At 39.6% G+C, this 27,991-nt stretch overlaps 3 protein-coding genes across 3 annotated transcripts in view; all 3 read right to left on the reverse strand.

Annotated features, from left to right (window-relative positions):
• The window catches only part of LOC5502379 (MYCBP-associated protein), a 34,067-nt gene extending 10,441 nt beyond the window's left edge, over positions 1-23,626 (reverse strand). Inside the window, exons 1-20 of the mRNA XM_032370636.2 lie at positions 23,260-23,626; positions 22,973-23,142; positions 22,735-22,835; positions 21,795-21,853; positions 20,713-20,819; positions 20,383-20,412; positions 19,814-19,894; positions 19,517-19,592; positions 19,165-19,237; positions 17,341-17,387; positions 16,724-16,787; positions 16,253-16,335; positions 15,890-16,014; positions 15,423-15,538; positions 14,993-15,215; positions 14,352-14,565; positions 13,070-13,233; positions 12,324-12,356; positions 7,134-7,232; positions 157-278 (exon numbers count right to left, since the gene is read on the reverse strand). Coding sequence (XP_032226527.2) covers positions 157-278; positions 7,134-7,232; positions 12,324-12,356; positions 13,070-13,233; positions 14,352-14,565; positions 14,993-15,215; positions 15,423-15,538; positions 15,890-16,014; positions 16,253-16,335; positions 16,724-16,787; positions 17,341-17,387; positions 19,165-19,237; positions 19,517-19,592; positions 19,814-19,894; positions 20,383-20,412; positions 20,713-20,819; positions 21,795-21,853; positions 22,735-22,835; positions 22,973-23,142; positions 23,260-23,314 — 2,042 coding nt within the window. The 5' untranslated portion in view covers positions 23,315-23,626. The remainder of the gene's footprint in view (positions 1-156; positions 279-7,133; positions 7,233-12,323; positions 12,357-13,069; positions 13,234-14,351; positions 14,566-14,992; positions 15,216-15,422; positions 15,539-15,889; positions 16,015-16,252; positions 16,336-16,723; positions 16,788-17,340; positions 17,388-19,164; positions 19,238-19,516; positions 19,593-19,813; positions 19,895-20,382; positions 20,413-20,712; positions 20,820-21,794; positions 21,854-22,734; positions 22,836-22,972; positions 23,143-23,259) is intronic.
• On the reverse strand, positions 931-7,118 carry LOC116609840. The gene is made up of 3 exons (XM_032370638.2): positions 5,144-7,118; positions 4,557-5,007; positions 931-4,385 (listed from the first exon to the last, which is right to left on the reverse strand). The coding sequence occupies exons 1-3, from the start codon at positions 5,283-5,285 to the stop codon at positions 4,220-4,222; spliced, it is 759 nt and encodes a 252-aa protein (XP_032226529.2). The 5' UTR covers positions 5,286-7,118; the 3' UTR covers positions 931-4,219.
• Positions 23,627-24,259: 633 nt separating the features above from the next.
• On the reverse strand, positions 24,260-27,972 carry LOC5502380 (LDLR chaperone boca). Its single transcript, XM_001623521.3, has 3 exons — positions 27,563-27,972; positions 27,037-27,287; positions 24,260-26,183 (listed from the first exon to the last, which is right to left on the reverse strand). The coding sequence occupies exons 1-3, from the start codon at positions 27,845-27,847 to the stop codon at positions 26,006-26,008; spliced, it is 714 nt and encodes a 237-aa protein (XP_001623571.3). The 5' UTR covers positions 27,848-27,972; the 3' UTR covers positions 24,260-26,005.
• Positions 27,973-27,991: the final 19 nt, after the last annotated feature.

Below are 27,991 nucleotides of genomic sequence, written 5' to 3' on the forward strand. Positions count from 1 at the left end.
GTGGGAGGACAAATTGATGCCTCGTAAGAAATGGGTGGGGATCGGACCAACTCTTATCATATTGGAGGGGTGGGAGGACACATTGATGCCTCGTAAGGAATGGGTGGGGATCGGACCAACTCATAGTGGGGGAGGGGCAAGAGGACTTTGACTCACGTGGCAGTATACATGGCCTGCTTCATAGGGGTGGGGGGCGGGAAGGAGAGCGACACGATGGCCTGGTTTAGCCGCTGAAGTAAGCTGTCACGAGTGTCATCATCTTCGACTACCATAATGCGCTACAATCAAACAAATTATTGCCTTAATTAAAACGTTGCTCATCAATTTTAGAAACTAGATGGATTTCTAAAAATGAGGGGACAAAAAGCAGGCCATGCTTTTATGACCCCAACCAATTAGTATGGGAGCATATGTCATCCCGTGAGAATTTCGTGATTAAAGCAAACCACTAGGCTAGTTGTGTTCAGGGGACCTCAAATAACAGGAAAAATGATGTTGCCAAGTATGCAACCTGTGAGGTGCCGTTTTTTTTTTTTTTTTTTTTAAGGAGCGACGTTTCTCCTCCAGCATGGAAACGAGGCTCTATAATGAAAACAGGAGTATCTTTGACGTTTGTTAATCAAATCATTTCAAACTTACAGTATAAGTTGGGAATCACATATAAGACAATCTAAAAGTCACGTGACTAGCACAGCATGGAAGCGAGGCTGTCTGGATAATTAAAAAAATTTGTTAACAATAAATACTTAGTTATAGCTAAAGCTTCGTTTTAAGCACTGTTTAAAATGGAAAAGCTAGATTGGAGTACCAGCAATGCTTTATTGCTGCTTTTGTAAGAAAAAGGTGCTAGGACGGGCATTTATTAATTATTTTGTCTGAAAAACCACAGGGAGCCCAACACAAAGAAATCAAAAGGATCATGTTTTTTTCTTTGTTTTACGCTATCTTTTGAAATATATTCAAGTAATGACAGGTGTGGTGTAACACTCTCTCATCAAAATCATACTGTCATATCTGTATGGACAAGTCAAGCCTGTGAACAGTCTCCTCTACTCTTGCAGTGATGCCTTTCTATAATTGCTACCAAACATTGGGTATTCATTAATAACTATGCATATCTGAGCGGTCATCTTCACATTCCATCTTCACAGTCTTCAGAATCCGTAATCTTGTCTGTGTCCCCATCTCTTACAACGTTTTCACATTCCTCCCCATCGTCACAGCAACTGCATAGATCTGTGCAGCCTAGACCAGACTTTCTGCACTTGCAGCGTTGGTTGATACACCTTTCCTTTGCGCACCCGCACCTGACTAGATGGATAATGGCTTCTGGTGCAGGTGGTAGATCTGTCATCACAGGGACCCAGATCTTCTCGGCGTCTTGCCACTTCCAGCCATATTCACTTGGTGATGGGAGCACAGGGTTAGCGACTATGTCGTTGTTCTATACCAGAAACTGGTAGTGTGACCGAAGGATGGCCTGCTTTAAGGCAGCAGATGTGGGGGGCAGCCGTTCCGATCTTTCCTGCTTTTTCTTTAATAGCCACCACCTTAGTGCCTTGACACTCACAATTTCCGTCTGCGGCAGGAAGATCTGACATACAAGCTTCTCTACTGCGAGCTGTGACTGCACACTTAGATAGTTGCCCGTCCTAAGATTAGAAATCGCGGCAAGTACCTCCTCACTGGCTTCACAGAATACTTTCCAGCATTTTGGCTTTCCCTTGGAAGCGAAGGATCCTGTGTTCAGACCCAGATAGGGCATGGAAGGCTGGTAGGGCAGCAGTCTTGACGGGACCAAGAGCGCGGACTATTGGCTGCAGCTTGATTTGCAGGTGGTGCTGGCCCTTACCAGTAATAAACAAGGTGTTAGCGCAAAGGTCAGGATACCTCCTAAGGGCAAGAATGAACACATCTGTATCAGGAGAGTGGATCCGTATCTCAGTTGCACCACAGGCTGTGGCGTTGAGTGCGTGCAGCATGATCTTCGTATCAGCTTCTTCATGATTGCTGTTGAGGTATGACATGTCATTCTCTGTTCCCTTACATTGGCAACCCTTTTCCCATTCTGTGCGGCATGTTCGATGGTTTTCTGAACTCCGCTAACTCCTTCTTTGTATCTGCATGTGCAAGAAGTTTGTTCATTGTAAGCTTTGTGATGAGAGTTGATGGTGTGATGCGATAGTGAATAGGGACTTCACACCCTTGTCGCTTGACACGAGTAGCCTCTTTTACAGATGACGGTAGATCGTATCGGTCGAAGATAACTCGGATCTCATCATTTCCATGGTCCTACTTCTCCATTAAGCGACTGTTGAAGTGATCTGCGAGCTGTGAGCAGTTTCGGATCCATTCAGGCTTATCCAAGGATTAAACTTCGGACTTGTTGTTTCCATGAGGTGCGTTGGTAGTTTCTCTAGCAGGGGCATCAGGGCACTATTTGCTCGACAGCGGAGCATCGTTCCATCGGCCGCGAACATCGCACGAGGAACCACAGAAAATTCGTAAGTGCCAACAGCCTCTTCGATGTCCACCTCAGGTCGACTTTTACACACAACCATCATTCGAGTAAAAAGGCTCCTGTCCTCTTTCAGTTCTACAGTCTCTTTACCAATTTTAACCTTGACCTTCTTTGAAGCTGTTCGCCATGTTTTCAGATTTCTTTTTTTTCATTGGCGACCAAACATGTATCTTTTGTGACTTGATGCGGTCCTCCACAAACGATTGGAACATTTCTTGTCCAATGTCATAAAAAAATATCTAAAAGGTCTGCTCTCACTGCTGCTGGCACAACGACCTTTGTAACAAGGTTAAACAGGTCAGTGCTGTCTGTATCGAAGGGATTGGTGAAGGCCTCCATTGTTGTCAACAACTTCTGGATGTTTCCCTCTTCTCGAGAAAGAACAGATGCTGTTAGTGTGTGGTGGTGGGTACCTTCATGCGCTGATGTTGTTCCAGCCATCTCTTTAGCCTCTTCAGATAGACGTGCAAGCTCTGGTGCAATAAGAAAAAAACTTTGCACGTGCAGTCGGATTCAATGTGATTCCGACCAGCCCTCCTGAGACCTTCATAGAGCGGTTTATTTGCTCTAGGGCATTGTCCGCTCCTACAGCACAAAACGACACATTAGGATTCTTGTTGACAATCCAATTGCCCTCCATGAACTCTTGATATATTGCCGGGTCTGTAGCCTCTAGCATTTGCATTTCTGGCAAGTATAGGGGAACCATTCTTGCATAGTTCAAGCGGTCATGTGCAAAGAAGTACTTTGTAAGTAGCTCGAGTGATGTAAGATGAAGCTTCCAGTCCCCTGTTCGGACAGCTCTCACGAAAAGTAGCATCTCCATAACCATACGCATGTAGTTTAAGAAGACCTGGAATTCAGCATTGTCCTTGTGATCATTATTGAACATCATTCCATCATTCCAACATTATTGAACATTATTCCATCTTGCCAATTACATCTAGAGACTTGACTTTGTCTTCCATTTTCTTATCAGCATTTCTAACTTCTACCATGCTTCCGCTTAAGCATGCATCTTCGAGCTGTTTTGCACATTCTCCGATTTGCTTTACCATTGCTGCATCTTGTTTAGCTATGAATGCTTTATGGTATAACGAAAACGGCGCTTGTAGAGTTACCATGTGGGCTGCCTCTTCCCTCTTCACGTTGTAGGGCCATACAAGTCCGACTCAACCCAGCATAGGTCAACTCCACTGTTCTCAATGTAAGAACCTATTGTTCGTAGCACAGCCATTAGGATATGGAGCTCACCGGGACGAAGAATTATATCATTCAGGTCATTTCTAGCCATTTGAAGCTTTTTCGCGGGCTGGTATAAACCCATGTCTAAGGAAATCACGGTCTTCTGCCCAGGACCCATTACGTTAGTGGTGATTCCTTGTGCTTGCATGAGCACAGTGAGTAAGGTACTCCACTCATGTGCGGGGGCTGCTATCAGTGGAGGAGATCCGTGTGACAGGCTGTGTCTCGTGGATTAGGGAGTTATACCCAGACCAGAATGGAATAGCAGAGCTGCGGATATAGTCGACGTCATCATTTGAGGCATCGTCCTGTCCCATTACAGAGAGTCTGGTCTCTGGGGGGTCAGACTGGGTCTCTTGTAGAAGGGAGTTATCTTCTGAATTAACTGGAATTGCAGAGCTGCGGATAAAGTCGACATCATCTTTGCGGCATCGTCTTGTCCCGCTTCAGGGGCTATCGTCTCTGGGGGGCCAGGTTGGGTCTCTTGGAGAGGGGAGTTATTCTCTGACCTAACTGGAGTAGCAGAGCAGTGGATAGAGTCGACGCCATCGTTTGCTGCCACATTTTGACCTGCGTCGCCTTCTTAAACTTTTCCAGCTGCCGCATATTGCTATCAAGCCTGAAAAAAAGATATAGACTGATAGACTTGGCACTACCAACAAAACTTAATTGTACACATTTGCGGTTTTATTATTTATCTTACTATACAATATTTTCTATTCAAAAGCTATGAGGATTGTATTAACTCGCGAGGCAGTCCACAGAATAAGAGGAAATTTATTAAGCAAACCTTAGCTCTGGTGTCACGTCTTCTGGGTGGGTCTTTTGGTAGATTGCCATGGCTGTCCCGTGAAGATTCCTCTTTCCGTCTGGAGTATCTCCAGCAAAGTCCACGTTGTCTGCTGCGAAGAACACGCGCCTCCCAAGAATGATGTCTGGAGAGAGATATGTTCCGCCATTTTGCTGCATTCTCTGAAGCACGTTATTTTCTATCTGAGCTTCCACTCTTAAGATCTTATTATATTCTACGGACATACCAAAACCATGGAGGAAATTTATTATATCTTTGCTTCTGATAGCCTGGTGAACTGCTATGCCAATGGCGAGCTGCTGAGGCATGACTCTTGCAACATGTATTACCTCAGACTTTGTATTCCTCACTTGACGTTCCGTCAGAGTCAATGACATAGTGGTTTGGGCAAGGCTTAGTGCACGCTTATGCACTTCAGATGACTTGTCGTCTAAAACGTAAGGATAATAATATATCATTCAGTTATAAAACTCCACCCTGGTATCAAGCGAATCTTAAGTTAAATCAAACTAACTTATACGAATTATAAGTCGAGTTCAGACTTTTTTTGAATAAAGTTAACGTACCTGATGTGAAGTCCTTAGGTCCTTGAATGATCCAACGAAAAAAACAGCAAAGTTCATTTGGCATTTGAGATTCATTGATGTCATCTAACTTCCCACTGAACTCCCCCTGCTCGCTTTTATTGATGGACTTCCTGAGGATCATAGCTGCTTCATAAAGAGACTTCAGCTGAGTTGTTTTAGAATGATCCTCCTTAATTGACAATATTGAGGCATCCCTTGTTTCTTTTACCGAAACACGTTCTGATTCATTCTTTCTTAAAGGCTTATGGAATCAATACCGCATATTTCATTTGTAAAAGTCGCTTAATTGACTTCCTATTTGAGAGGGGATTCTCGACATTATTTTCCCCTATAATATTCTTGTGTCCTCCATCTTCGCCATATTAGTAAGCTTTCCTTCTTTCAAAATCCTCTCTGCTATGTCCAAGAACTCAATCTGCGCTGCAATGAAAGTTCTTTATTGCTCTACAGACGTACTTGGTCTCCGTCTCAGTACATTAGTCACGTTCATTGTATAGCGTTTATTGTGGTACTTGATATCAATAGCGTGCGCATCGCTTGTATCGATAGCTGTAGACAGCTTTATCATTAACTTCTCATCCCCACTAATCTCGGTAGCTTTACCAATTGCTTGACCTGCTTCTGTTGTGCTTACAGAGTGGAGGTTTTCGCGGTAAGTAGGACTCTGATCGCAGAAAAAACATGTTTCCCTGTCTAGTGGCACCGTCTGCGATCTTGTAAACCACTGGGGCGTTGATCTCGATTTTCTCTTGACTGTACAATCGTCCTGCTCTCTGTTAAACCTTTCTTTCGCTCTCTTTTATTTACTAACATGCGTAGCATCTTGAAAGCACTTCCTGTGCCACGATGCATGCTCAGCCAACAACTGCTCAGCAGTGTACTTCTCCAAAAGCAACCAAGCTTCTGAAAATCGTGAATCCTTATAACTGTTCCACTCGCATAGAAAATCAAGTACCTTTTCATGATTCTCAACTAAGCCTTCTTCCGCTACTTTTTGGCATATAATACAAAGTGTTGTGTCCAGATCTTGTTTTGAAAAATAGCTTTTTATATGAAAGTAAAAGGGGGCATACTTACAGATGCCATAAAGAAAACATGACGGACCCCAGTTTTGATGATAGTTACCGCTGACCAGTTGGACTGAAAACTTACTTATTGTGCCCAGACCTAGTGCATCTATTGCATATGTTATTTCGCCAGTCGATTTTGCAATGAAAACTTAAAATATGTTATCTCCGTGTTTTACACTATTTCTTTGAGTTGGGATCCCTGTGGTTTTTCAGACAAAACAATTAATAAATGCCCGTCCTAGCACCTTTTTCTTACAAAAGCAGCAATATAGCATTACTGGTACTCCAATTAAGCTTTTCCATCTTAAACAGTGCTTAAAACGAAGCTTTAGCTATAATTTATTATTTATTGTTAAAAAATATTTTTTTAAATAATCCAGACAGCCTCGCCTCCATGCTGTGCTAGTAACATGAATTTTAGATTGTCTTATATGTGATCCCCAACTTATCCTGCACGTTTGAAATGATTTGATCAACAAACGTAAAAAGTTACTCCTGTTTTCATTATAGAGCCTCGTTTCCATGCAGGAGGAGAAACGTCATTCCTTTACCCCCCCCCCCCAAAAACGGCACCTGACAGGTTGCATACTTGGCAACATCATTTTTCTTGTTATTTGAGGTCACAAATGAACACAACTAGCCTAATGGCTTGCTTTAATCTCGAAATTTCCACGGGATCTTATTTTGTGACATTTGCTCCCAGACTGAATCACGCTTTTGCTTTATGATCTCAACCAATGCATTCTTGAAGAAAATCTGCCAAACATAACAAATACTATAGAAGTAAAAATACTGCATTGCCGTACACAGTACGTTATTAATAGCATTCCGGATCATAAATGGGAACTCAGGACAATTCAGCATGCGACTAATAATGGAAAGGGACACAACACCCTTACCTGTTGTAGCCCCCCCACCGAGAGGTCCCATTCTGCCCCAGGCTCCACCTCTACAAAGATCTCCTTCAGACTCTGCACAGCTTCGTCCTGGAAATGCATCTACGATACAACATTGGGACACGTCAGAACTCGTTCCAAGTCAAAGGTACTTGGACCTGATCACAGTTTTGGGTGGAAGTTGTAGAGATACCGTAAATGATCTAATAAACGCCCCCTATCTTAAAGAACACCTATCTAATGAATGCCACTCCCTAAGCCCACAAGTTTGTATTGAGCGCCCCTCTTTAATAAACGCCCCCTTCCAGCTCAAAAACAAACAACAGGAATTCCGGTAATATAAATCAAATTCGATTGCCTTAATCTGAGCTTGGCTTCTACTGGATTCTGGCAGAGATTTGAACCCCACTCTTTAACGTTTTCCTGCCATCTTTATATCTCAACCCTGGAATAGGCCATTCCAGATATAAACATGCGCGAGCACTCACCATAAGAACGTACCTCGACAACTGGAATACAGCAGGTGTTTCGTTTGATGTAAGCTTAAACACGAGGTTCTGCTATAAAAGGGAAAGCTCCTCCCACCCCTAGGCTCAAGAACAACCAGTTATCAAATCACTTATTTATCAACCTCTTAACACAACTGTCTTGTTACCTGTGCAAAAATAGTTTTATTGAAGCCGACTTCAATAAAATAAGCAATATTTTACAGGAGACTTATAATTTGTGACCGCTAGCGTGGCAGTGTTCTGATTGTAATTGCAAATTTGAGCCCGGGGGTTGGAGGAGCTTTCCCTTTTATAACGGAACCTCGTGCTTAAAAAAGCTCGCGCTGCATTCTGGTAGTTGAGAAGAAGTTTTTATGGTTATGCGCGCGCAAACTTATAGCTGGAATGGCCTATTGTTGTTGTTTTTTTTTGCGCGCGGGTGCCGCATGCGTAATTAAGAATGGCGACATCGGTTGTTTACCAGAAATCTCGGCTTTTAAATGCAAATAATATCGCACTCTCAAGGGAAGTGACCCCACTTTTCAAAAGCGCCTGGTGATGATCATCTGTATAATTAAAAATAAAATATTTCCGACATGTCAAATTGTGTTTTTTAATAACGGCATTTCCCCTTATTACTAAGGAAAATGTGCTTATGAAAAAAATGGCGATATTATTTTTTAAACATTAGTTTTTGTCAGTTTTTGAGTTAACAAAAGCAGGGACGCATTTCTAATTGGATTGAATCATTATAAGGCCTTGTATCAATTTTTTCAAGTTGGGAGAATTAATTATCGTATGATCAAAGAAAAGCCTGAACATTATTAATCATTTAAGTTTTATGTTACCAATTCTTAACTGTAATCAACTGCAAACATTAATCTATCTTATTTGAAATTTAGATTTCCTATGCTCAAAGCTATAAAAAAATGACTTTTTTAGAAATTAATACTGTGTCAAAATTGTAAATTAATTGAATCATTCTAAGGTCTCTAATTTTTCAATTGAGTTCCGTTTTACGAATTTTCGACGCGATGCTTCGATTACAACAGGTAATAAATAAATACCCTATTTCTTTCGTTTGCCTCGATGGCCCAACAGTTAGCGCGCATAAGTATGAATCTCCCGATCCGCGGTTCTAGTCTTACCCGCATATTTAAAAATCCATTTTTGTTTTTTTCTTTTCTTTTTACTTTTCTAGTCTTTTTCTTTCACAACGAAGGGTTGTTCGAATAATATTTAATTACTTACATCCCCTAAAAAGCGTTAATTTTTTAAAACTAATATATAATAAAAAACACAAACAAAAAGGAATAGCGTTTTAACACATTGACACACATTGGTGATTCATTAGAACATTATCTTCTCATCCAGGCAAAGCCAAACAAGAAAAAATCATCATGAATTCACCTTTACTTGCAAATATCCATAAGCAAAGCACTCAATTATGCCTCAGTAGACTTCATGATGTCCTGAGACACTCTCCTAATATGCTCATAGCTGTATTTTTGATGAAAAATACAAGCAACCACCAACTTGTGCTGGCTTCAGCACAACAACGAGGGATTAAAAGTGGGGACCGCAAACCACTGTTGGAAAGCTTGGATACCGCTGACTAGGTGCAGCTGTGTTTGACTTTGACGGGCTGTATAAAACTCAGAATAGGGGGGGAGGTATCTGTTTTCAGTCTGTTTTTTGTAAATTCAGCTCAAAAAAAGCTAGGAGTCAATGGGTTAATCAACCACCCCTAGATTTTAATCAAAATAACTAGACCTTTTTAGACTTGTGCTGTGACATACACCAGTGGATTGGATCACATATATGCCATTTCTAGCAAGTGAATATCTTTAACCTAGAAAATAGAATCTATTTAACTTGGACATGACTGGACTCATTGATAGGGATGATATGCCTAACTAAACATCAGATTAAGGCAAGGTTTTGTGATAAGATTACTTTGACGGTAAATATACAGGAAAAGTACCAAAAGTGGGTTGACACTGCTGCTTTGAATTTATAAAGGCAAATACTTTATAGAATTTGGGCTCCCTGTGGTTTCCCCAATGGTTTTAACATAGGAATTATCTGTTAGAATGTCAGCCATAACTTAAAGGAGGCTTGTTTTTCCATCAAGCAGAATTTGCTTACACTATTGTATGCACCTAAGCTTGCGAAAAAGGCATTGTTCTCAGGCAGTGAGGCAAGCATGATTTTTTAGGGTGTGTTGGTAAACACATTGACCCATCAACCGGCCTGTACCGGCTTTGGGAAGTACCCACAACCCAAAAAATTCATAAATGCAAAATAAACACAACAAGATGAAGATACTCAGACATCAGTCTAAGGGATAAATGGTCTTGCAGATATGCATCCAACCAAGGTGTTGGCATCTACTCTTAAGCCAAATAATAGCACAGGTTCTTTGACAAATCTCAAATCGAACAAGGAGAGAAAAGCAGAATCACCCCTCTCAATAAAACGCTTAAAATACCACACAAGGGAGAGAGATCAGCAAACACAGCTCAAGACACAAATAGATACCTTTATTCTGATCCTCCAGGTACATTTCCATGGCCTCAAAACACAATGTCTACTCCTTGAAGGCTTGTACAACCACGAAGGTGCCTTTAAGTATTGCAAAGCATTCTGGGAGATCCAGGGGAAAATTCACGAGGGGAGGGCCAGTCAACACTCCTCTCCCCAAAGTCTGATGGTTTTTATAAGTCTTTTCACCCCGAAGCCAAACCAATCAATTCCAGGTCATACAGACCCAGACTAGCAGTGTAAACAATTTTGGAATCAATTTGGTTTCAGAAAAGACAGCATTTAGGAGAGCTGTGGTGATTCATTAGAAAATTATTTTCTCATCCAGGCAAAGCCAAACAAGAAAAAATCATCATGAATTCACCTTTACTTGCAAATATCCATAAGCAAAGCACTCAATTATGCCTCAGTAGACTTCATGATGTCCTGAGACACTCTCCTAACATGCTCATAGCTGTATTTTTGATGAAAAATACAAGCAACCACCAACTTGTGCTGGCTTCAGCACAACAACAAGGGATTAAAAGTGGGGACCGCAAACCACTGTTGGAAAGCTTGGATACCGCTGACTAGGTGCAGCTGTGTTTGACTTTGACGGGCTGTATAAAACTCAGAATAGGGGGGGAGGTATCTATTTTCAGTCTGTTTTTTGTTAATTCAGCTAAAAAAAAGCCAGGAGTCAATGGGTTAAACTTAACATCCCAAATGTTTTTAAATATTAAAAACAAGTTACTGAAATTTGACACTAGGGGCACTTTAAGGGTGTACTGACATCTGTTGCTAAGGAAAATTGATTATAGCATAAAAGCCTTGAAGAAAGTCATAAGGGACTGATATTTGCCAAGTTGACCAACAAAAGTGTGCTGACTATTATGATGACGTTACCCCGTTACGTCATAATGTGACGTCATAGATAAAGATAAAAGCAAATATTCAAAGTAATTTTGCTCGAAAACAAATATTGAATACGTTTCATGAATCTTGAGGGATGGGTGCATTAAGCCAAGCATGCGTTTTAGAAATGATTGAGTAATTGTTTTTTTATGATTTTTCAAAGGTCCTGAAATCCAGATTATTTTGATATATTTTTGGTTTCTGTTAGATTAACGCTGAATCCATGCTTGGCTATATGAAGGAGGTTTTAATAAAAAAGAATACAGAAAAATTATTGAGTTTTGAAATAATTTGGCGACAAAAAAACTTTTTTTAGAAGACGCAGAACCGGAAGTGAAACAAAGCCCGCCCGTGCACATTCGGCCTGCTCAGACACACCGATATCTCACATGATGAAATTGAAATGAAGTATATAAACAAACTCCAATAGTGTTTCGTGGTATTTACACTTCAAAGGAATGATATCCGTCATGTCATGATGAAAATTGAAAAAAAGTATTTTAAAATTCTGATACAGCGCGCGCTACTTTGAAATAAGAGTTTCAGTGCGTGCGCGAGCGTTTGCAACCGGTGTTTGCAGCGCGCTCAGGTAGTGAAAATTAAAAACTTTGGCTTCAAAAAGGTTGGCTTGAATAAATCTCCGCTGAATCTTCGTTTTTACAAAATATGGAAAAATCATCACCCGAAAAGGCTGATATCTACTTTAAGTCAATTTTGGGGAAATTGAAACGCAAATTTTTGTTTCTTTTATTTCAGGAAAGCTTGTGAATGACGAATTTCGTGTTATGCGCACGCTCAACGCCACCAGCGTAGCAACGTCGTTACTGAGCAACACTAATGTCAGTACACCTTATATACTGTTTGCTTCTGTACCCAGATATTCTACTTTTGGTGTCCGAGGAATAGTGAATTTGAAAGCTTATCTATGCTTTCTTTTGGCTAGATAAGTGAATGATGCAATAAGTGAAAGGTTCAAAGATGTTGAAAAAAGGCATTGTAGAGGTAAATCTAAATGGAATTTCCCTAATTTTTTTACGCGTGCCGTCAAGGACATCAACAATCGTTTTGCAATATTTGTGATTGCGCGCGTCACCCTTGATGTCATCGCAGTGGTCGTTGCGTAAAGTCCCTAGCACTACCTCCATCCCTTCACTTGTATGTAAAAGTGTGACACAAAGACCATTAAGGTCAGACATCAAGGTGTTTCGCAATGTTTATGTATACAGGTTTATTTGCTTTAAAATGATACTGCTAACATGTAACTCACCCCTTTGTTCTGTCTGGAAAATATTTCCTCCTCCTAAAAATAAAAGCGCGGGTCAGAACTAAGTAAACGTAACAAGAAAGAATTCGACTGAACTTCAACAGGGCAAATCTCTAACGTAGAAGACATTGCAAATCTCTAACGTAGAAGGCATTGCAAATCTCTAACATAGAAGACATTGCAAATCTCTAACGTAGAAGGCATTGCAAATCTCTAACGTAGAAGACATTGCAAATCTCTAACATAGAAGACATTGCAAATCTCTAACGTAGAAGGCATTGCAAATCTCTAACGTAGAAGGCATTGCAAATCTCTAACGTAGAAGGCATTGCAAATCTCTGACGTAGAAGACATTGCAAATCTCTAACGTAGAAGACATTGCAAATCTCTAACGTAGAAGGCATTGCAAATCTCTAACGTAGAAGGCATTGCAAATCTCTAACGTAGAAGACATTGCAAATCTCTAACGTAGAAGGCATTGCAAATCTCTAACGTAGAAGACATTGCAAATCTCTAACATAGAAGACATTGCAAATCTCTAACGTAGAAGGCATTGCAAATCTCTAACGTAGAAGGCATTGCAAATCTCTAACGCAGAAGGCATTGCAAATCTCTAACGTAAAAGACATTGCAAAACTCTAACGTAGAAGACATTGCAAATCTCTGAAAAAAAAAAAGAATTCAATTGTTTTTCGACAAGGTACTGCAAGAAGACTCAGCTACACAAATCTAAAAAGTCGAGTGTTCACCGTAATGTAGGCATCCACGGGTGAGCGGGATCTCTCAGGAGTTCGCACACCATCCAAGATCTCCTGTAAGATACGAGCGGCTGCTTCTATGGCCTCCCGATGAGCTAGCTCTTTCTCTATCTCGCGACGAGCATCTGCGTACACATCCTCCTCAATGGCAATACCTTATTAGGGTTTAAACAAACAATAGCAATACTTATTAGGGTTTACAAAAACAGCGGCAATACCTTTTTAGGGTTTACAAAAACCAATAGCAATACCTTATTCGGGTTAACACGAATAATGGCATTACCGTATTAGGGTTTGCAGAAACAATAGCAATACCTTATTAGGGTTTACAAAAACAATAGCAATACCTTATTAGGGTTTACAGAAACAATGTATATTTTTCGATATACTTGTTTGTTTATTATGCCCAACATAGGAGCGCAAGCACATGACGTCACAAAATATCTGACCAACAAGGGTAACACATTGGATAGACACAAAACAAACAACTGAACATCAAGTGGAACACATTGGATAGACACATTTGTTAAACATAAAACAAACAACTGAACATCAAGCGCAACACATTGGATAGACACAAAACAAACTACTGAACAACAAAAAATGGTGAAAAAATGTACAAGCCGGTCAACAAGAGATAACGCAGTATCTTTAGATAGTACTTTAGATAGTATGAGTAACTGAAATGATATTGCAGACAGACTTTGAATAATGGGACTAGCTGAAGGGAAATCGTAGAAAAACTTTAAATCATAGGCGCAACTAAACGGATATTGCAGAAAGACTACTTACAGGGGCGTACACAGCCTATGCAGTCACTGGACTGCGAAAAAAATTTGGCGATCTTATCTTCATAACAAGGGGAAAGAATCAAATGTTTACGTACGTAGTTTTATTTAAATGATGAGGATAAAAACTATAATGTTTTTAATCATGGTAGTCTACAGATGATTTCCAAACATATTGTTATGTCGTTCAGTGCCACACGACGACTGAAGTCCTATTTCAGATCGAGGATGACAGAGGATCGTGTAACACTCTCAAAAGTCTGACGCATTGGCGCCAATTTCAAACCCAAAAGTGGGAGCTATGAAAACTTTACGGGGATGCGGGATGAGGGGCCACAACCCTCATTCAGCTTCTGAATGCTTTGACTGCAACTTGCTAAAATACTGCGCACGCCCCTGACTTATAATAGGATTGACTGAAAGGATATAGCAGGAATACAAGGAAAGACAGAAAAAGATTTAAAAAGTCACTGTTGACAACAAACCTCTTAGACAGACCCTGATGGCTCCCCCACCACACAGAACAGGCTCGGTCAATAGCTCCCAGTTCTCGGAGAAAATTCCAGCATTTAGAGATTTGAAGATGAATGGGAACTTCAGGGTCTCTCCCGGAAGTATCACTCTGCTGTTGGTGTCAAAGTAGAAGCGCTGTGTTCGCCCAGCTAGCTTGGTGCCCAAAGTGTTGGCTTTTGGGACCCTCTGGTGCACCAACAAGAAAAAAAAAGACACAGATAATTTGCCTTAAAAAGGATTATCATTTTAAATTAACAACGGTGTTAAATACATTTGAGAAGCTAATCACCTTCTTTACGACTGAAAAGATGAATTGCAAGAGCGCGTTCAACTATGACTGATCATGGAACACAGCTAAGGAAATTGCTGTTCTTTTTTTGGAGGGAGAAAAACCAGAGAACCAGGCCTCAGAGCAAAGGCGGGAAGCAACTAACTCAACTCAGGTCGGGAGAGGGAATCCAACACAAAAAGCAGTAGTGAGAAGTCAGAAAATACAAATCAACCCTCTCCCAACTGCGTCACCAATACCCCCCAAACGTTTTGTGGCACTTGCAGGTAAAATCGGCGATAGGAAAACAAAAGCGCGAGTAAACAGAGACCTACTAAAACACACCTTCCAGGAGAAATAAATGGCAGTTGTGCCGTCATTACAGATATGCAGTAGAGAAACCACTCGTTCTCCCGTGTTCGCCTCGAATGTCACACGGCTAGCCACGCCCACTCGCCCAAGGCCATTAGTGCTGGAACCAGTCCATTGCGCGGTTTGGCCGTCGATGGTTAGCGAGGGACCAAATATGGGCTGCGGAATGACATCAGCGTAGCTAGCCAATGGGTCTCTGGGGAGAAAATAGGTTTTAGAATATCCATGCTTGTTTGCACATAAGGCCGTACAATTGTCATTTAACTTTTTAAAACATCACAATCACCTAAGAGATGCAATAAAGGAGGACAGACTCGCCAAAGCAATGTATAATTTTATTTATTTATTATTTTGCGATTTGTTTATTGTTGTTGGAAATCCCTGCTCAATGCGGCGGTCTTACCTGAGATGGGGTGATTGTTCGGCCATCGGCTCCTCCTCTTCTGGCACCGTCGACATGGCATGCTTGGATTGGTGTGGAAGCTCTCTCCCACCGACCACCTCAAGCTCATCCATGTACTAGAGGGGAGTGGAGGATCGTTAAATATTAGGCCAGGGATGCTCACAAATAAGGTAGGGTGACAAGGGTCAACTATCAATATCCTAGCAAGTGATTTCAATAAAGGCGCATTGTTGTTTGCTTATAATAAAACTATTAAAAATGGCCTCAGACTGAAATACCATTTTTCAAGAAAATGCTACATCCTAGCGTGACATTGTGGAACAGATGTAATTTAACTATTTTAACGGTTATGTTTGTGTTGAATAAATATAATCCACCTTGCTTGGTATGGCAGTAATCTCAGAAAGATGCTAGTACCTGTATATTTCGAGTGGCCTAAATATTTTTTTATAAAAAATTTAACTCACCGGCTGGTGAGGATCAATCTCATTCATCACGCTGTTAAGTTGCTCTTTTCTCTCCTGCAGGAAACCAGATGCTTGCCAGGGGTAGTGGACGGCCGCCTTACGATGTGTTGAAGACCACTCTATACCTACAAACATGACATGGAAGGACAAAATATGATTAATCGGCTAGTGTGGGAGTAGTGAGAAATCTAAAACCACCAATCTTTACGGACAAATCTTAAAGGGCGCTACTGCTTTTTTAGGTGATGTTTTACAAACAAAAGAACAAAAGAGCTGGATTTTCTTGCATGAAATACCTGCCAGTAGCCTTCTGAAACTCTTTGTAAACAAAGTAAACATATTTCTTAAAGATTGGTCGTGTACCCATTTCATTCTTGATGGTGATTGGCTTGCTGATGTGTTCTATTGGAGGTGGGTAACCACGCTCAGTCTGGGTAAGTGTCATCCTGTCAGGTATAATAAAGTATGACGTTAGTTCACTCACTCCTTACTCAATCCAACAAAAGAATGGTATTGATGGACCCTTTATACTACTAGGCGTGTTCGATTATGTTGTCATGCTAGAGGGAGCTATAGAAATCAGTAAATTATTTTAAAATAATTAGAGAACATATAATTTGATCCCTGCAATGTTAGAGGGCTATTTAATGATTCTACAACATATCTACATATGCCCATAATCGCCCTTACTGATTGGTTGTTAGCTATTGTAAATGAGAAAAATATTAAGGCACTAACCTTCAAGAAACCTAAAGTCAATCGATAATGGGCAAACTAGATACCAAAACCCTTCTATAAGCCAATAAAACAAGACGACTAGTTTTGAAAACTTACGTGATGCCTGTCTCATCATTTCCAATCTGCTCCACTTGCTTCCAGAATTCACTCCCTACTTGGTCTAACAAAAGAAAGGAATTTACTCTTTATACTACTGAAGTAGAAATTAGTTTATTCTTCTTCAGTGGACAGTCACATGTCTAGCTTCTGGCATTGCTAAAAAGTCTCATGAGATGCGATAGCTAGTTACATGAGCTTCGCTTCTCAATTCAGAGGAGTAAAAAGCTGGCCCTTTCAAATTGGGCATTGTGTATCCCTTTGTCCTTTCAAGGAAATACTTTAAGCTGAATGTCCACTTCAAACTGTATAGGGGCACATAGAAGAGGCACTGGGGGTGCTGTGCCTACACACTAGCTCACACTCACACTTGTACACTGTTTGGAGCAGTCTGTATCTATACTCTGACTATGAGTCTTTGTGAAACACATTTCATCATGCCCCGAGATGTTCATTTGCACCGTAAAGTCACTAAACATTTATTGTTTTTTAAAACATTAAAATATTTAAAGATTTATTTCCTGCAGTATTTCATAAAACTTGCATTTTTTTTGTACATCACAATTATTCTGCATAGACTGATATGTTTTAATATAGAGGGTGGCGGCAGTACTTACACCCTTTGCCATAATCCACAGATGGGATAGCTCTGTCTATCACATGCCTAAAATACAAACAACAAAACAGTTATTTGTGTACAAAAACAGTTTAATAGTAACAATTAGAAGTTCTATCCCATGCACACCCTTTGACATGAAAACCCTTCCTGTGGCTCTGTTCAGATTTCGTCATTAAGGGAAAAGTTTGAGTTTAAAACGCACAATGTTATTTCATGTTTAATGGTGTGAATTTCAAGGTGTGCTTGCAATGTTTAATTTATCTCAAAGTGCTTTTTCCAAATTTGATAAGTCAAGGTCAGCATATTTCATTATCTTTGGAGATCTTGCGTTTGTCCAATTTCTTTTCTTAAGGGTGTACTGACATGAGTGTTGCTCAGTAACGACGTTGCTACGCTGGTGGCGTTGAGTGCGCACATACAGTACAGTATGTTCGCAAGTTTTCTTGAAGTAAAAGAAACAACTAAATATGCATTCAAAGTTCCCAAAAATCGACTTCACAGCGCAACCATTAAAACCGCGAACACCTATAAAATATGTGTGGAATGCTTATTGTCTTCTGATGCATCAGAGGCGAGAATTCAGACTTGTTGAGACATGTATCTAGTTGACTGTTTGAATATCTCGCAAGTGATTGGTCGAAACAAACATCCCCTACATATTGCCGGTGTTTTCTTGGTCGCGCTGTAAGTTGATCTCAACCTTATCTTATTTCCCATGTTTGTAGAAACAAACAAAAATTTAGCGAGGATTTTCCAGCCAATGCTTTTGAAGCCCAAGTTTTCAATTTTCACTATACCTGAGCATGCTGCAAACACCAGATGCGAACGCTCGCACACAAACTGAAAATCTTATTTCAAAGTAGCGCGCCTGTATCCAAATTTATAAAATCCTATTTCAGTTTTGATCATGACATGACAGATATCGTTCCTTAGAAATGTAAATACCACAAAATTGGAATTTGTTTTAAAATTCATTTCAATTCATCAGATCATGTAAGATATTAGCATATTTGAGCCGGCCGTCTGTTGCATGCGCAGTCTGTTCGGTTCTGAGTTGTCTAAAAATCATCAAAATAGTCAGCGAACTTTTGGTGGTCAACTTGACAAATATCAGTCCCTAAAGACCTGTCAGATACCAAAAGGTCAGTCTTTGATGGTGAGAAACAGAGGCTTACAGTGATTTTCACTAGAGGGCGAGAGAATATGCACTGATACAGACCACATACCTTAATACACTTAATTTTTGTGTCACTTCAATATTGTGAATTTTGCGATTTTAAAAAAGATTCACTCAAAAAAGTGACACGAAAATTAAGTGTCGCAAAAATAAAGATGCGTGAAAATTAAGTGAGTACACAAGAAGCCATTGGGGGAATATTGGCTGTTTAATAAGCTTTATGGAAACCTTGTCTGTTTAGTCATCAAATGTACATAAAGTACGGTAAGGGGTTGAGTTGGAATTGTATTTATAGATTTTTATGAAACTAAATTTAGCCTATGCATCTTTTTGTTACAAATTGTTTCAGTTTTGATGATTATGGCACAATTTAATTCCACTTGTTTTGCTTGATTTTATTATCCCAAAGTCGCAAAATCGCAAAAATAAAGTGATCTGTTTTTTTAGAAAATAGGAAAATCGAAAGTGTCGGGAAATATCGCCAATATTGCAAAAAATAAGTGTAATAAGGTTGACAAAAAGAAAAAGAGAGAGCAATTTTTTATAAAGACATTTCGAATCTATACCCCATTGATGAACCACCATTCAAACTTGTGGATTATTTGTACCATTATTGCAAAATTATACTTTTAAGTTAAAATGTACCTCTGTTCCTGATTTTTTCTGTAATCTTCACTCTGATTCATCACCAACATATCTGTAGAGGTCTGCAACAGTGCTGAGAAAAGAGAAAACTGCATTTCCCAATGAACAAGACAGGATGTGCTCAAATGGTGCATATTTTTGTTAATTGAAGTTGTATTTTTTTACATCTTTTTATGTTTTGTAACTGCTTTTTAATTTGCAGTGTCTGCAAGAATCACCCTCAGTGATTAGACTCCATAGAGTAGTGATTAGACTCCATTACAACTTAAATGTTATACAGTTAAATACTTTGAATCTGTTCTATACTGTAGCATGCTTCACCTTAGCAAAAAAACAGTGATCACAAGTATACCTGAGAGGTGGTTCTGCTGCCGTTTTCTCTGCAACATTTGCTGCTGCCAGTTGTTCAGGGCATTGCTTTCATTAATCTAAACATAAACTGATATGTCAATGAAATGTGCGCTCAATAACTACACTATATTGACACTATAATGTTAATATAAAAAATCATATTATTTTTTTCAGACATTATAAAATATTGTCAAATACATGCATGGAATGGCTCAACTAACAAACATGTGGTACTGGCAAAACAAAATGCAATGTTTTATGATGCTGTTTTTTTTTCTACAATGGTACATTCCCCTACCCTTGTTTGCCACACATGGTTTGGATGGGATCGTTTGGTTTTCTTGGGAGAATCTGAGAATGGTCGTACTTCCTTGGCATGCTGTAGCAAACAAGCATAACATTCAGCATGCTGTAGTAAAAAAGGATAATATTCACATTCAATACATTATGTATGTGTCTCCGGATAGATGCAACTTTCACATTCAATAATATATATACGTCTCTGGTTGATGCAACATTCACTCTCAATAATTTATATACCTGTCTATGGATGGATGCATTCACATTCAATAATATGAAAACCCTGTCATCTGATATAGTGAATGTGTTTTCCTGAGACAAGTTCATGTACAGTACTCCATCGCAACACTCACAACAATAATCTACTCAATTGACAAAATAATACTCACATTCCTGCCATACTTTTAGTATTTCGATAAAATAGCAGCTCCCCCCCCCAAATAAAAAAAGACATTAAATCTATTCTGGATGAAAAGATTCAGTCCTTCATCCCTTCCACAAAAAGGCAGTTACTACATGGCATGCAAGCATCTCAAAGTAAACGTGTGAAATATTTCTTGTACATACCACAAATGACCCAGAAAATGGTGGAAGATTCTAAAGAATAAAAACACACACATCAGCTTACTCATGTAGATGTAATTGTTTTATAACTCTTGGAGATGAATCGAATAACTGCCAAACAAGTATCAAATTCTGATTCTTTAATCATGTCCATAACAAACATGTTACAGTAACTGTATATGCAAAATATATATTTTCTTTTGTCTATGACATTTGAACAAAATTATGTTGGAAAACAATAATTCTTTCTACCCTCAAACAAGGTCCAAAAAAGGTTTCCTCTTTCTTCTCTCAAGTAAAAGGCTTTCTTCATTTGGTTTGAACCAAAAGTACCTCAATGTCCCCTCTAGCCATAGCCTCCTGGTAAAAGTCCTCCCATGTTCCCAGAATGCTGTGAGTTAGGACCTGTCCATCAGCATCAAACACTGGGCCAGCTGAACCTGGTTATTAAGGACAATGGGAATGCATGATCATTAAATACATTGTTTTTCTTGCAAAACAAATGGAATATCTCACAGTTTTGTGTTTCTCTAAGCTACAGCTGCCCCAAGCCCACTACTGTTATCCAGAATTTCAGTGTACAAAGGTCTAAACATCTAACCCCAAATATCTTTTCTGGCTCAAGTGCACCCCTCCCCAACTGAATAATTTGGTTGCTTTGGCACTCCTTGAGGATGCTTTGAGTCTAAGGGAACAATGGAACACATAGAGAGTCAAACAAAAACACAGATATAGTGTCACATGGCCAGTACCCAGGGACGGATACAGAGGGGGTGGATTGGGTGGATACCCACCCCCCTTTTTGAGTAGAAAAATTGAAAAATCCCTTTTTTTTTGAAGAAAATAAATGTCTGATGGACGGGAGGTACTGTCCATGTTCCTTCGCCTGCTTGACTTTGCTGACGCGACATATCCAATTCAGCATGAAGTATTGTTAGACCCATGTGACCTACCATGTGAAGTGCCACTGGATCAGTTAATAGCCGCCTATCCGGCCATTATCCACCCCCCATTTTGAAATTCTGGATCTACCCCTGGTACCATATGTCACTGAAAAACTAATGGGAATTAGAGCTATTCAATAACATTAGTATATGCAGCAGCTTTTTCCCTAGACTCTCTGTATCCTGATAAAAAGTCACGTGGGCTGAAAGCAACAATACTCAAACCCAACCTGTTACCTTAAGTTTACGGCATGTTACTGTTATACTATACCTTAACCTTAAGTTTACGGCATGTTACTGTTATACTATACCTTAACCTTAAGTTTATGGCATGTTACTGTTATACTATACCTTAACCTTAAGTTTACGGCATGTTACTGTTATACTATACCTTAACCTTAAGTTTACGGCATGTAACTGTTATACTATACCTTAACCTTAAGTTTACGGCATGTTACTGTTATACTATACCTGTCAGGGGGGTGGACACCAAGGGAAAATCCAGAGGAGCTGGCTTTGCTACAGTTATACTGAAACGCATACAAATCCAATCTGTGTAGATTGCACATTCATACTTTTAGCGTGAACAACGCTGCAGCAGGCCTCAAAATATTGAAGGGGCACAATATAGAAACATTAAAAAATATGTATTGGGGGCACAGCCACGTCCTACTGGTTACAGCATTTCCTTATAATTTTCAAAAATATTGGGGAGGGGGGGCACGGCCCCCAGTGCTACCGTACTGGTAAAAGTGGAGGGGGGAGAAAGGGGCTACACAAGGGAAAACATACACAGAGACTAACAAAAATTGTCAATTTGAACTTTTAGTTTTCCATGTCTATAATCCTACTATAAAAGAGCTGTGAAAGACCTACCGAAATGCCATTGTCCATGACAGTACTAACACATGGGCTGGATATGTGGTGAGTGCATTTCAAAAGGATTGCCATTAAAGCCGTGTTGTTACCAGTTTTATTTCTGGACGATTAAGTAACAATCTCTGATGATTTGATAAAAAAACACGAAAATTTTTTTTAAATTGTGAAAGCAGTGTGTCTTTTGGAAGTTTCTTTAAGGATGTGATTGATAATTTAGAGCGGATGGCGTGTTAAATGGAATCTAATAGATTCTATTGTCTTTTAACCATTGAGGTTTCCGTCGGACCTCTGGAAGTAAACTGGTTACAATGCAGTTTAAAAGTCAAAATATACATTGCCGTCAGTACAAGCCACTTTTAATGTTATTCTTATTTTTTGCAAATTTTAACATATTTTTTTATAATACTTATATGCCCCCCAAGCCTATGGGCCTATATGTGTGAACTTATCTGTTTATAAATGTCTTGTAAATGTTATTTGGCTAATTTATTGAGTAACATTGAATCATGGTAAATTTAGACAAAGTAAATACCTTTTTCCTGCGGACTGCCCTGTATCTGTCTTTATCCGAGCTTTTCGCACTACTACCTTGGTGGAAGGCTTGGCTACCTCAGGTTTCTTCGGGGGACGAGTCTGAAATATGAGAAATAAGATTTCTTGAAAATGTAAGTAAGTTACTTAAGTAACTTAATTACATCAGATTATATTGTATGTCATTTTTGTAAAATAGAAAATACTTAAATCAAAATAAAGATTTCTGAAATGCTAACCTTCTTCAATTCATCCAAGTTGATAGCTAGAGATTCTACATCGTCTCCACTGATTACTTTGCCATTCAATGATCCCGAAAGCGCCTCGTCTTGCACGGCAATGGCCGATGCCACTGGGCTTCCTGCTTTCTCTGGAGTCCCAGCGATCTGCTTTTTACCCTTGGACTTATCTAAAGATGATTGATTATGATTATTCTTGTTCTGGTTATGACAGATAAGAAGTTTGTTATCTTAATTAAGAACTTAAAGTCTGTCCCAAGTACCAAGAAACGCATTATTTTTCTTACCTGTTGATTTTGGACGGTCTCTTTTCGATGGCTTGCTTGACAGTTTATTACTCATTTTTCAAAGTTACAGCGTCTTATGCAAAAGAACTAGATTAAACTCCTCTATTTTTTTTGCTACAACATTCAATGTTCACTTCTCGTAGCAACAAGCCGCCATCTTGTCAACAAACGAGTACATTCCTAAGCGACCACCCCTTTTTCCCAACCGCGGGAAGCCTGAAAATTCGAGACATGGAGCCAAAAATGTACTTTCTCGTTTCTAATAGCCTGTATGATTGCTCAATAGAAGACAGTTCAAATATAAGGGGTCTTCTGATTGGCTCATGGTTATATATAATCAAAACGCTGCCTTCGTTTTGTGGACACAGCGAAGACTTGCTTTCGGAGCTACATGACTGGACGTCGCGAATTGTTGTGGCATGCTAAACGTTTAGTATGAATCAGCAGTTCCTTCGTTCCAACAACATTACGTTGGCTCTGGGAAAAGTCCCCGGACATAAGGCAGAGAGTGCCAGTCGTGAAGACTCCAGTCTCCGCGGATTTTCAATCTGGCGAAGAAGCAGTGGCCGAGCCACGAGGACCCGAGGAGATGTTTCGTCGCATCAAAGTCATGCAAGTGGATTCCTCTAGAGTTCCCTGGACTCTGTGGGATTTCTACACGATGGGGCTTACTCTCGCTGTGTCCCAAACATTTTTTACATCTATGAAAGTCAATGGTCAAATAGCATCCTCTTCGTGTCGAACCATCTTGCTTTCACACACGTGGTTGATTTCGCAATACTCAATTTATAACGTTGTTCGAGTTTTTTTACGTTCATTATCTTATCCAATTGAAACCTCCTCAACCTAAATCCCTTTTGAGTGGTTTCATAAATGTTTTCAAAGCGTGATGGCAAAGATTCCCTTGGATTGGAATCGCGATAGTAATGAACGTCGTAGATACGACCTTAGGTTCAAGCTCCTCTGTTTCTCTAGAGAGGAATAGATTGGCACATAAACATGAAGTACTATAAATTTTTATGAACGCTTCACACAATAGTTATAGACTAAATGACAAGTTCAGAGGATACGAAGTCATTGCGTTTTTACACTAACAATTCAACTTGTTACTTTTAAATTATATAAAAGCTGGTGATTGCAACCTTGGCCACTAAGACAAAGTTTAATTAGTCAACCGGGATGCGGAATGAGTAAAACAACACTCAGTTGCTGTTATCTGCTACAACTGGTTGATTTTTAATATAGTTTCTACAGACCTCTCAAGTTAGAATTTCCTGAAAGAGTGAGATTTCTGGGAAGCGGCCATAGCGTGGAGGGCTGTGCGAGTGAGAGATGGGGCATAGAGGTTCCCTACCTAAACTAAAGAAAGGAAAAGCGTTTTTACTTGAAATTTTTGTAACCCAAATGAATATTTAACTGCATGATTGTCACGCTGAAGTGTATTTGGTCCTGTGCAGTGATTATCCTATGATTATATATATATATAGCAATTTCTTGAATCACTGGGTTGTATTTTTTTCAACGTTTTCGGCAATGGTGATTTCATCAGGATTAACGGTTAATCCTGATAAAGGCAGCATTGCTGAAACATCAAAAAAGTCTCACGCTGAAAGTGGAGACTTGATAGGTCTGTTTCTATCACCCACGTGAGCATTGCTACTTTCTTCAAGATTTGTATGGTAGGACTATGAGAGTTTTGACATATTGGTTTTCAATGATCTGTAAAATCTAGGTTAGTAAAATCTAACAGCAATTTGAAGCAAACGACATATTGATTTGAGAATTTTTTCCTCCCAATACTGTATCCTTATGGCTTTTTAAACAGAATCTGGATAAACTATAATTAGTTATGAGCATGTGGCCTTTCTCTTATATTACCAATGCACCTAAGTTTGTTGCAGAAAGTAGAAGCATTTACTTCTTGCAACAAAATTTTTGAATGTTGCACATTTTACAACAAACCAACACATCTCAAGCAACAACTCTGGTGCCTGGGATTGTTTGAAAGGGAGACAACTTGGAGGATTTTGTTGCTCGACAAGGCACTTGCACTAAGAGATCATATGACCTTTTGGTGGCAATTCAAGCTAAAATAAACACAGAAATGACAGTGCCTGCCATGCAAGATGAAAAAATGAAATCTTTGAATAAAAAAAACTAACCCCCTCATAAGTGCTAAAAGATTTGCTTTTTCTTGCTGCTAAATGCATGTTAGTTTGTCATCCAAAAGGTCACACGATCTCTAAGCGCAAGTCCGCTATCAGTTAAAGACATGCTGAACTGTAAGATAACTTGTTGATGCTTACAGTATATAAAGACAATTACCCAATACATAAAGCCCCTCCAACATGTTTTGAATTTTTTAAAAAAGATGTGCATATACTTGTTGTTTTGCCATTACAAACTGTCTCGCTACTGAAAAGCATACACAGGAAAAGAGCAAGGCATTTAGGAAATAATCTTTGTAAGGGTAAAAGTTGAAGAAAAACTAAATGAGGATCATATCCAGTCATTACATCAGACCATAATATCATGATAAAGAAAGAAGGAATGAAGGAAAGAATTGCACAAATGTTTTGAAAACCTATCTGAATCATGATAAAGAAAGGGGCTATGATCACATTAACAGAGCTTTCTTATGTTTCTATTGAGGCTCAGAAGTTGACCTTTTGCTCTCTTGGGAGAGCAACTTGGAGGGTTTCTTCATGGTCACGCATGGCACTGTTGAGCTATGCAGGGAATGGAGTCATAGCTCTGATTTTCTTTTAATAGAGTCAGCAGGGCTTGCACCAACACCAGGGAATTTTTGATTCTCAAATTCAACTACTTTACACTCAGGCTGAGTGACAAGGAAGTCCTTTACATCCCACGCCATGCTACCATCTTTCAGAAGAAATAATATCCGGTCATCTGCAACAATGTACCTGAAAGTTGACAATTTGAGAAACAAAGATATAAAAAATTAAAGCAACATTTGTACCCTAATTATTCAGATAAGCGCCCATGGGTCTTATTTAATTTTTCAGGTCTTTAGGGGGGGGCGCTTATTTCATTTTGGCGGAAAATATGAACTTTTGAATGGACTGAGAACAAAATTTGTGCTTATAGGTAAAGAAGTTGAAAGAATAATAAATAGGCCCGTGTTGTAATGGGGGCATGTCATTGGGAGCTAAATTTACAATTTTTAAGTGGTGCATTTGGTGAGATTTGTTTAGAGTGGATGGGAAGGGGGTGCTTATTGGGAAGGGGGCACTTATTGGGGAGGGGGCCCTTACTGGGGAGGGGGCGCTTATTTGGAATGGGGCACTAATTGGGGAGGGGGTGCTTATTGGGAAGGGGGCGCTTATTGGGGAGGGGGCCCTTATTTGGGAGGGGGCCCTAATTGGGGGGGGCGCTTATTGGGAAAGGGGCCCTTATTGGGAAGAGGGCGCTTATTGGGGAGGGGGCGCTTATTGGAAAGGGAGGCCCTTATTTGGGAGGGGGTGCTTATTGGGAAGGGGGCCCTTATTTGGGAGGGGGGGCGCTTATTGGGGAGGGGGCACTTATTGGGGAGGGGGCACTTATTGGGGAGGGGGTGTTTATTAAGGAGTGTGCTGCCTCAATTCCTGGCTATTGTCCTATTGCTATTGTCCTAGGCACAACATCTATAAACTTTAACTCAAATCTCCCACAAGATTTGAGGCTCAAATTCCTCTATAACCCAACATTTGTAACCTAATAAAGACTCATGTTAAAGAGGTTCAAGATATCAAATATATAACCAAGCTAACAAATTACCTCTGTACTTCTAGATGTGCATTATGTAGACTGGATTGCCACCTAAGTGATATTGTATCAGTTGTCTTTTTTGAGGGATTTCCTGCTATTGATGCAAACATCATGATAGTTTTGCCTTTTTTGGACATTTTTATGAATGCCATGGGATCATCCTTGATTTTACTTGGATCCAGCTGAGACATCTTGGGACTTGGTTTACGAGGATCATCATCATCATATTTATCATCATCCTCTTGATCATCATCATTCTCCTAGAGCAAGAGGCCTCAAGTCAATTAGAAAATATAATCTAAAATAAAATCTTTCTTTGTTTAAATACAAGTGTTGAGCACTCCAGAACTTCAATAAAGGAGTCTCAACCACAGTGTGCATATCGAAAGACATTTTTATAATAAGGGCTTCCACAGGGTCAGGAAATAATGCCATATAACCTTAACCATAGATAAATTTCGACATTTAAAGCTCCAAGTCCTGCGGTTTACAATGCAATATGGGAACAACGAAATACGAATATTTTGTGACTCACATCCCATTGGTCTAGAAGTTTTTCAATATCGGCTTCACTGTAGTCTAACACACTCTTCCCTATCTTGTTCTTGACTTTCTCTGTCTTATCTTTTTCTTTGTCTTTCTTCACAGCATTGATAGAATCGGCAACTATGAGAAATAAGAAAAGCCAGACTATGCACAAAATCAAGAGACCATGGTCTCTTGACAAAATACCCCTCTTGGCGGCCGCCATGTTGCGATAAAACCGGAAATGTAGAGCGACAGTTGTGGTTCCCAATTCCTCTCGTTCATAAAAACTCATTTTCACAAAGATTTTTTACCGGATTTAAGGGTGACTGGCTGTATAACTAATATGAATAGTCATAACATAGCCCATAACGTACGTTAATCAGCAGTTTTAGAGTGTTTTTTTTTTTCATGCAAAAATTCATTCTGTTACTGAAAA

This window comes from Nematostella vectensis, chromosome 3, assembly GCF_932526225.1.
Source record: "Nematostella vectensis chromosome 3, jaNemVect1.1, whole genome shotgun sequence".
Lineage (NCBI taxonomy): Eukaryota > Metazoa > Cnidaria > Anthozoa > Actiniaria > Edwardsiidae > Nematostella > Nematostella vectensis.